The sequence below is a fragment of the Amblyomma mixtum genome, chromosome 3 (assembly GCF_055824585.1).
Source record: "Amblyomma mixtum isolate Tamu chromosome 3, ASM5582458v1, whole genome shotgun sequence".
Taxonomy (NCBI): Eukaryota; Metazoa; Arthropoda; class Arachnida; order Ixodida; family Ixodidae; genus Amblyomma; species Amblyomma mixtum.
Window position 1 is genome coordinate 409604323 of NC_143014.1, and position 9500 is coordinate 409613822.

The 9500-nt window shown below is 54.0% G+C and overlaps 1 protein-coding gene and 1 pseudogene across 1 annotated transcript; both read right to left on the minus strand.

Annotated features, from left to right (window-relative positions):
- Positions 1-776: 776 nt before the first annotated feature.
- LOC149357593 (uncharacterized) lies at positions 777-4064 on the minus strand (annotated as a pseudogene).
- A 587-nt stretch (positions 4065-4651) lies between these two features.
- Positions 4652-6131, minus strand: LOC149357594 (uncharacterized). Its single transcript, XM_089576628.1, has 2 exons — positions 5236-6131; positions 4652-4655 (listed from the first exon to the last, which is right to left on the minus strand). The coding sequence occupies exons 1-2, from the start codon at positions 6129-6131 to the stop codon at positions 4652-4654; spliced, it is 900 nt and encodes a 299-aa protein (XP_089432754.1).
- Positions 6132-9500: the final 3369 nt, after the last annotated feature.

A 9500-nucleotide genomic window follows, 5' to 3' on the forward strand; every position in this document is an offset into this window, starting at 1 on the left:
ACAAACATCTTTATTTCTTCAATGTTCTCAGAACATGTGGGTGGGCCGCCTAGTGCGGTAGTCCACTGGCTGCTGCTGCTGCGCTGGCCCTCCCCACATGACAGTAGACATGATATGATAAGTTACCACGTGGTTTGAGCGTTATCTTCTGCTCCACCAGCAAGAGAAAAATTTAACCGGTCGTAATTGGCTATTGATCGTTGATTATCCCAAAACGTACCTATACACTATTAGAAATACATTCGGGAAGGACATAGTACTTTAGGACGCTTATAATATTCAAAACACACACCGTGAAATACTCAAGCCTATTAGCTTTTCCCTTCTGCAGAAAGGCGACCAGTTCGGCTCTGAGTTCAACGTGTGAGGTCGGTTCACTAGAAAAATGTCATCCTACTGCTTGCTGGGCCGCAAGCAGTAGGATGTTGACGTGCCACTGGTCGGTATCGGTCAGCTCCGTGGGTGGGCGTCCTGCCTTGGTACGGAACAAAGTGAGAAACGACTGCCCTACACCAATACTCCGGAAGAGCCCCGTCTTCGCAAACCAGACCTGCTGTAGGAGAACTTGGCATTGCTCAGCGCCCAAGTTGCACGAAGGACTTCTTGGCGACATCCAGTCCGGGTGTGCTGCGAGAGAGAGAGAGAACAACTTTTATTTAGAAAGCCTGCAGAGTCGGTTGGGCTCCCTCCAAGCAGGGAGGACAAGCTTTTACCGCGACGCGGCCACTACGTCAATCTCGTGCGTTGTGCTCCTTGAGGTCTTGTTACGTCCCTCGCTACTTCTGCGGGTTCGAGAGGGCGGCCGCCCCCTTCCTGGGGGTGCCGCCCCCTCTCCTCGGTTTCGCTCGGTCCCTGCCTCTCGAGAGCTGCCGAGACCTGCTGGACGGCCTTGAGTTGTGTCTTTTGATCACAGCTCCTCGTTGCAGCCTGTAGTTGCGGCGGGATCGTCGTCTTCTCGCTGGCTTCGCGCGGATTTACGCTACAGTCCCAAAGGATGTGAGCCGCGGTGGCTCTCTCCTTCGCGCACAGTCTGCATATGTCGCTCGCGTGCACACTCGGACACACGTGCTTAGCTAGCACCGGGGTGAGCAGGGACCCCGTCTGTAACTGTATATATAACACTGCCTCCTTCCGGGTAAGCCCCGGGTGAGGTGGCGGCATAGTCTGTCTGTTCAGTCTGTACCATTTCACTATTTCGTTGAAGGTGGTCATCTTGTCCTTGGCACTGCGCCGCGACCAGGACTCCGAGTCGGCCGTGCTTTCAGCCGCGCGGTTGGTTAGTCCTCGCGCGGCCGAGTTGGCCGTCTCGTTGTCGTTCACGTTTCCGCGTTCCGACACGTCACTGCCCATGTGGGCCGGAAACCACTTGATCACCACAGGACTGTTGCGTCCGATGTCTTCGGCCTTGCGCAGTATGCTCGCGGCCTCACTACATACCCTACCCTTGGCGTAGTTCTTCACTGCCGTTCTAGAGTCACACAACACTGTAGTACACCGGGGTCGGAAACAGCCAAGGCGATGGCCACCTCCTCCGCCCGGTGCGCTTCTCGAGTCTGGACGCTCACCGTGGTCTTCGTTGCACCCGTCGATCCCCGACAACCACCGCCGCGTATGCGTCGGTGCTCCCTTGATACTCTGCCGCGTCCACGTAGGCGGCGCCTTCTTCTCTGGCGTGGAGGTCCACGAGAGCCCTGGCCCTCGCCAACCTCCGCTCCCTGTTGTGCTCGGGGTTCACGTTCTTCGGGATCGGGAAGACCCTGAGCTTTCTGTTGATGCTATCTGGTATAGGTACGTCTTTCTGCTGCTTGCCTTCCCTCGGTTCGAGGCCAAGGTCCCGCAGTATCTGTCTTCCGGTTCCCGTTTCGGAGAGACGCTCGAGTTGCGCCGTTCTCTCTGCTTCGGCTATTTCGTCCAGTGTGTTGTGGACTCCCAGCGCCATGAATTTTTTCGGTGCTCGTGCCCCCGAGGAGACCGAGTGCCGCCTTATACGCCTTGCGTATGGTGGCGGCTATCTTGTTAAGTTCACTCGGCCTCCAGTTGTGGAAGGCGGCCACGTACGTTATGTGGCTAACTGCGAAGGATTGAACGAGCCTAGTCAGGCTCTCCTCCTTCATCCCCGCTTTTCTGTTGGACACCCTCTTGATGAGTCTCATTGCCGCAGCCGCCTTGCCCGCGAGCTTGTTGACCGTGTCACCGTTGACTCGGTTTCGCTGGACGAGCAGCCCGAGTATCCGAATCTTCTCGACCTCCGGTATTACCTGTCCTCCCGCCGTCTTGACCGTGATCTTGGGACGCTGGTACTTGACTTCCATATTCTTTCTTTTCCTGCACGATCCTTTCGGGGGAATCACCAGCAGTTCTGACTTGGCCGGGGAGCAAACGAGTCCAGACCCGTCCAGCTGCTCCTCGATGGCGTTGACCGCTTCTTGCAGCGTTGTCTCGATGTGTCCGTCGCTTCCTCCCGGTACCCATAGCGTCACGTCGTCGGCGTAGATGGTGTGCCGGACTCCCGCTACTCTTTCTAGCCGGGTGGCCACCCCGATCATCACGAGGTTGAAGAGTAGCGGGGAGATCACCGACCCCTGCGGAGTTCCGACGCTGCCCAGCTTCTTCTCTTCGAACTGTAGGTCTCCCGCACAGATTTCGGTGGTTCGTTCCGTCAGGAAGTCTTTGATGTACTGGTATGTCCTCCTGCCCATGTTTAGCCTGGATACTTGTGCCAGGATAGCCGAGTGCCTCACTTTATCAAAGGCGCTCTGCAAGTCCAGCCCGAGTACGGCTCTGTGGTCCTTGGGTCCCGTCGTATCGTCGATGATCTCGTTCTTCAGTAAGATCATGGCGTCTTGCGTCCCGAGTTTGTTCCGAAACCCGATGATGGAGTTTGGGTATAGCTCCGATTCTTCCAGGTAACGCTGCCACCTGTTCATGAGAACGTGCTCGAGGAGCTTTCCCACGCACGAAGTGAGTGAGATCGGCCTGACGTTCTCTATGTTGGGCGGCCTGCCAGGCTTGGGGATGAGGATCGTCTTGGCTGCTTTCCATTGCTTGGGTAGCCTTCCTTCTTGCCAGCACTTGTTGTAGAAGATCGTGAGCGTTTCGATGGCCGCTTCGTTGAGGTTCTTGAGCGCTCTGTTGGTCACTCGATCGGGACCCGCGGCAGACCTTCCATTGAGTTCCTGCAGGGACACTCTTACTTCCCAGGTCTGGATGTCGCAAACTAGAGTCTCGTTCTCCTTGCCTTGGTAATCCGGGTGTCTTTCCGTGGGGGTGGTCGGCAGGTACTTGGCGTCCAAGCGCCGCTTGACCTCGTCCTCCCCGTGTTCGCAGATTGCCTTGTGTAGGATCCTGGCCAGGTTGTTGTGTTGGTGGCCCTTGGTCTTGGTTTCGTCGAGGAGGTGCCGCAGCATGTTCCACGTCTTGCCCTTGTGCATCTGTCCGTCGGCTTCGTTGCAGGCCTCGTTCCACTGTTGGGTGCATAGCACCCTGCAGTGGACCTCGATCTGCCTGTTGAGCTCGGCGATCTTCTTCCTTAGACTTCGGTTGGTTCGTCGCTTCTGCCACCTCGCCTTTATGGACTGCTTGGCTTCTATCAGGTGGGCCAGCCGACTGTCCATCTTGTCTGTCCGTTCGTCCGTCTCTAGCTCTTTGGTGGCTCCTTCCGTCGTCTCAACGACGTTGGCCGCCCATTGCTCGATGTCCGTAATGTCCTCTTGCACCGCGGGTAGCGCCTTTCGAAAGGCGTCCAAGTCCGTAATGCGATGCTTTCTTATGCCGGTGTTGCCTTGGCCTTCGAGCAGTATGACGACCTCTACGATGTAGTGATCGCTGCCCAGCTCTTGGCCCGTGTTTCTCCGTTTCGCTTCTCTTGATCCTCCTTCAGTTTTGATGAAGGTAAGGTCCGGAGTTGTGTCTCTCGGAACAGATGTGCCGATCCTGGTGGGAAAGGCCGGATCCGTGATTAGGTTCAGTCCGACGTCGGTGGCGTCTTGCATCAGCTCTCTCCCCTTGACCGTAGTTCTGTGGTAGCCCCAGTCTTGGCTCGGTGCGTTAAAGTCTCCGCACACTACGAGCGTATTGCTTCCCGCGACTGAAGCTGCCTTGTGGAACAGTGCCTTGAATTTCTGTTGCCCGTGGGACGGGTTGCTGTAGACGTTCACCAGGAAAGTGCTCCACCCTCCTCTTCTTTCCCGTGATTACTTCCACCGTGCAGTGTTCGATGGCGCTTCTGCCGATCATTTCGTGTTCCACGAAGGTGATCCCTCTCCTAACGAAGGTGCAGACCCCTCTGCCCTTGCCCTTGGACGTGTCCCTTTTGCTCGGCGGGCTGTCGTGCGACCGGTAGCCCGGTAGTTTCGGCGTCTCTTCGCTGTGTGTTTCTTGAATCATTATGACGTCTGGTTTCCTCGTTAGTTGCTGCAAGTGTTGCTGCAGCACTGCTCTCTTGCCGGTAAAGCCGTTGCAGTTCCAGTGCCAGACCAAGAGGTCTCTCACTGGGGGTGTGGATGCTGCTGTACTTGCTGTCCCGTCCATGATTGCTGCAGTTTGGCGGTGATCTGTGCTTCCATACATTGTATTTGTGCCTGTACCTGCGTCTGCAGCTGTGCTTGCATTTGCGCCATCATGTTCTGGATCGTGCTCTGTATATTCGTTCTCATCTGCTGAACCGTTTGCGCGAGCGCAATAAGTCGTTCGTTGGTTTCCTTGCTGGTCGCCTCCAGACGCTCGAGTCTGACGTCCTGTTTTTCGATTCTCTCCATTGTCTTTCGTTCCTTGGCGACCTCTATGGCTCTCCTCTTGGGAGCCGGTCCCGCCGTTTTCGTGGCTCCCGGGTCCACCTCGACCTCTAGTTCGTCCTCGGTTATCTCTTCTTGTTCCCTCTCTTGTGCGGGCTTCGGCAGCAGCTGCTGCTGTTGCTGCATCGCAATTAACGTCGTTAGCTTCGCGTTGATTTCCTTGATGGTTGCGTCCTGCTCGGCGATTCTCTGCTTTAGCTTCTCGTTCTCGTCTCTTAGGGCTTTTATTACCATTCCATTCTCATCTTGGAACTTCTTCGTGGCGTTTTGCGCCGGTGGTTGTCTTTTCTCTGCCATGTTAGCCTTGACTGCTTCGGCCCAGGTGACTCTTTCCCCCGACTGCGACGGTCTGTGGCGGCTGGCGCTCCTGCCTCCCTTGCTGTTGTCCCTCTTGCGGCTGCTGTCGCGCTGCCTCGAATCCCCGCGGGGTCTCTCAGCAGACGGCGCTCGCAGCGGCGGAAAGCTTTTCGGACCCAGTTGTTGCTGCATGGCTTCCATCTTGCGTTCCCATTGCCGTTTTTTGACCACATACGGCATCTTGTACTTGTTTTTGCATTCCCTCTCGCCCGTTGGATGCTGTCCCCCGCAGAGCTTGCACTTGGGCTTGCATTCGCGTTTGTGATCCTCGCTGGGGTTCACGATTCCGCAGCCGAAGCATACTTTGGCATTGGGATTCGGGCGTACGTCTCTTCTATGGCTGATCCTGCCGCATTGCCTGCACACGTCAAAATGCTTGCGGTAAAGCCCGCACCTGACAAATATCGAGCCATACTTGACGTAGTTCGGTACTTTTTGTCCAGCGAAGAGTACTATCACTGTGGTTGTATTGCCGATTCTGTGCGCCTCCACCGCTAGGGGGTTGCATGGGTTCACGATGTTTTCGGTTATCTCTTCCGGGGTGTCGTGTACGGCTATGCCTCGGATGACTCCCTTGACCGTGCCGTCCGGCGCCGTTCGGTAGGCGCTGACTTCGTATGCCTTGTCTCCTACGTTTAGGGTTTTGACCTTAGAGTACAGCGTGGCACGCCTCTCGTCCGGGGTGCGTACCACGATGATGTTTGGCTGCGCGTTCGTGCAGATGGTGTCTGCTTTGGCTTCTTCCTTCGTTATTCGAACCGCCGTCATGACGGCCGACATAATTATTGAAACCTCAGTTCTCGCTACGTTGAGACCTCCCCGTGGTCTCATGACTATCTTGGTGTCTTCCTTCGGCATGTCTATCGGCATCATCGCCGCTTTCGTTACCGAGGCTGCAACTCTCTTAGCAACACTGGCCCTAGTCTTGGGTCTAGACTGGCGAGTAGTGGCGGCGGAATCACCGTTTTCCTTGCCGGCCATGATCTGCTTGATGCGCTTGCCGGAGGCCGACCAGCCTTCGGCTTCTTCCGGTGTAATGTCCTCTCCGGGAACTTCAATGGACGTACGCCCGCCGAGACTGCCGATGCTCGGCGCTGACGTTATGCTGTCTCCCATCGACGTGGCCACTTCCATGTCGGACGCCATCTTGGTCGTGCTCGTCGTCGGGTTAGGCCTAGCGGCCGGGCCCGTCGCCACCGGTGGCCGTACTTGTGGTAGGCCGACGCTAGGCCTAGCACCGCACCAGAGAAAACTCCTCGTAAATCGGGAGAATCACGTACCGCTTGGTCAAAACTGGTACCGGTCGATGCCCCGCACTTTCGCGCACACTTTGATACCAAATATGTCGCGGTAACTGTAAATTAACACTGCGTTAATTGGCATAATAGCAGGGGCCGATGAGAAGCGCGTCCCCTCCCGTCGGCGACCGCAGCGCCCTCTCGGTGTGCTGCCGCTCATTTTTTCTGCGCCTTCGCGCGCGCGACGACGCCTTTCGGCTGCGAACAACTAGCACCGACTTTTGGAAAGCACGGCGGCCACAGCTCGCGAGCGCCATGCGGTTTTCCGCACTAGATCTCGCCCCCACAGCTCGCGGCGCATCATGGAGGAAGGAAATTGTCCTTTTTCCATGGTAACTCGGCATTGAGCGAGTGCGCCGGCGGCCGCCGGGACAGGCGACTGGGAGAATGGAGTGAATAATTTCACTGCGACGAGTTTTCAGTGGGTGGTCGGCTCGACTAGATCGCCTTTATGGCTTTGGAAACAGCAGCACTGACGAAGGTCTACGCAGAGTCCTCCCCATTAATCGGCGTGTCAGCGCGCGCTCATTTCTTTTTGCCTTCATATGCATTTTGTTTTCATATGTATTTTTTTGCAAAGGGCAAGCACTCCGCCGCTTCCATCCAACCCCGCGCGCTGCATAGCAGAGACTTTGGACAGTAAATAATTAGCACTGTTTGTGGACCTCGTAGGGCGCTGTTCGAGCAGCACCGTCGCGTGAAGTGTTTCGCCCGTGTCGCTTGCTTGGTCCTGCATACACAGAAAATTTTACGCGTCGCCCGGAAGTACACCCGCGACTGGCAAATGAGGACTCCGCCGTGCACGCTTCTGGGGTTCTGATCTATGTGCTCCCCGCCCGCCTCTGTCTTGGCCTCAAAACGCAGACCGACTTGGCCAGAGAACATATTGAATTTGCTGTGGCCGTAAGGCAGCGCAGCAAAATTAAAGAAAAATGAACACTCTGCTAGTTGGTAAAAGAGGGCTAACAACACTTGGAACGGGCTACGCGCAGAGCTAGCACAGACAAACTTTATTTAGTTCAGATAAGTGGCAGGAGGGCGGACTTGCCCCCCACCCTCCCCCACGCGTCCTTGTCAACCGGCCGAGATCCCTCGGGACCTGGCGGCTTCGAAGGCTAGTCTTACGACGGTCTTATGCTCTTCCAGGTCCTATGGATGCGTGGCTATACCACCCAGGACTCCTTACTGACAGCTGCAGCGATGGATTGGGCGCATGCAAACGTCATATGGGCTGGGCAGCTCCTCTGCAGGGCGAAATGCCGCGTCGGCCCGCGGGTACGGGCGCTCGATGCGAGGCGCCGCTGTAACATCGTTGATGCAGACGACTCACTAAGATTTAGACTAGATGTTGCATAAATTATTGCTACCTCACAACAGAAAAAATAAAATAATACTTTTTACTCTAACGCGAAATATATCTGCGATAAGAAATGCATAGTTGCCATGATGAGCACAAACGTCTGGCCACAATGCATCAAAAATTTGAAAGCTCAACAACAATGTCTTTGTTGTAAGCTTGGAGCTCACACTGTTTTACTTGCTGCGGAAATGAGGTTCCTTTTGTCTCAGCAGATAATAAGTTCCCACTAAGCATTTTTAGTACAAGCGGGAAGTGATAGTTTTCGTTCAGAAATCTGGCCACCAAGGTTATTCACGTAAGTTTGGCAACAAAGTAAAAAATTTGAAACAAATGTTAAATATTGTTATAAAATAATTATGCAGCTACAAATTTTGAATTTATAAAACACAGAACATATCCGCGAAGAGAAATAGTTTCCATTATGAGCACAAACGTCTGACCACACTGCATAAAAAAATCTGAAAGCTCAACAACAATGTCTTTGTTGTAAGATTGGAACTTACGCTGTTTTGATTGCTGCGGAAAGGAGGCTGTTTTTGTGTCAGCAAATAATATGTTGCCACTGAGCATTTTTAGTAAAAGTGGAAAGTGATAGTTTTCGTTCAGAAATCTGGCCACCAAGGTTATTCACGTAAGTCTGGCAACAGTCTAAATTTGGAAACAAATGTTAAATTTTGTTTGCAAATTTGGAATTAATAAAATTTGTTTAGTTTCCATCGTTGCACATAATCGTTTGGTGTAATTTTTAGGCATTTGAAGCCCATAACTTCTACTACACTTGTGCACAACTCTGCAGGGTTGTCGCCAGTTGGTTCAGTGACTCTCGCTGTCAGGGGTTCGGTGATCGCGCGATTGATTGATTGATTGATTACAAACATCTTTATTTCTTCAATGTTCTCAGAACATGTGGGTGGGCCGCCTAGTGCGGTAGTCCACTGGCTGCTGCTGCTGCGCTGGCCCTCCCCACATGACAGTAGACATGACATGATAAGTTATCACGTGGTTTGAGCGTTATCTTCTGCTCCACCAGCAAGAGTAAAATTTAACCGGTCGTAATTGGCTATTGATCGTTGATTATCCCAAAACGTACCTATACACTATTAGAAATACATTCGGGAAGGACATAGTAGTTTATGACGCTTATAATATTCAAAACACACACCGTGAAATACTCAAGCCTATTAGCTTTTCCCTTCTGCTGAAAGCGACCAGTTCGGCTCTGAGTTCAACGTGTGAGATCCGTTCACTAGAAAAATGTCAACCTACTCCTTGCTGGGCTGCAAGCAGTAGGATGTTGACGTGCCACTGGTCGGTATCGGTCAGCTCTGTGGATGGGCGTCCTGCCTTGGTACGGAACAAAGTGAGAAACGACTGCCCTACACCAATACTCCGGAAGAGCCCCGTCTTCGCAAACCAGACCTGCTGTAGGAGAACTTGGAGTTTCTCAGCGCCCAAGTTGCACGAAGGACTGCTTGGCGACATCCAGTCCGGGTGTGCTGCCGCTCTTTTTTTTCTGCGCCTCCGCGTGCGCGACGACGCCTTTCGGCTGCGAGCAACTAGCACCGACTTTTGGAAAGCACGGCGGCCACAGCTCGCGAGCGCCATGCGGTTTTCCGCACTAGATCTCGCCCCCACAGCTCGCGGCGCATCATGGAGGAAGGAAAATGTCCTTTTTCCATGGTAACTCGGCGT

Bases quoted from the DNA above. Each gene is read 5' to 3' on its own strand.
- LOC149357594 (XM_089576628.1), bottom strand. From the start codon at position 6,131: ATGGCCGGCAAGGAAAACGGTGATTCCGCCGCCACTACTCGCCAGTCT.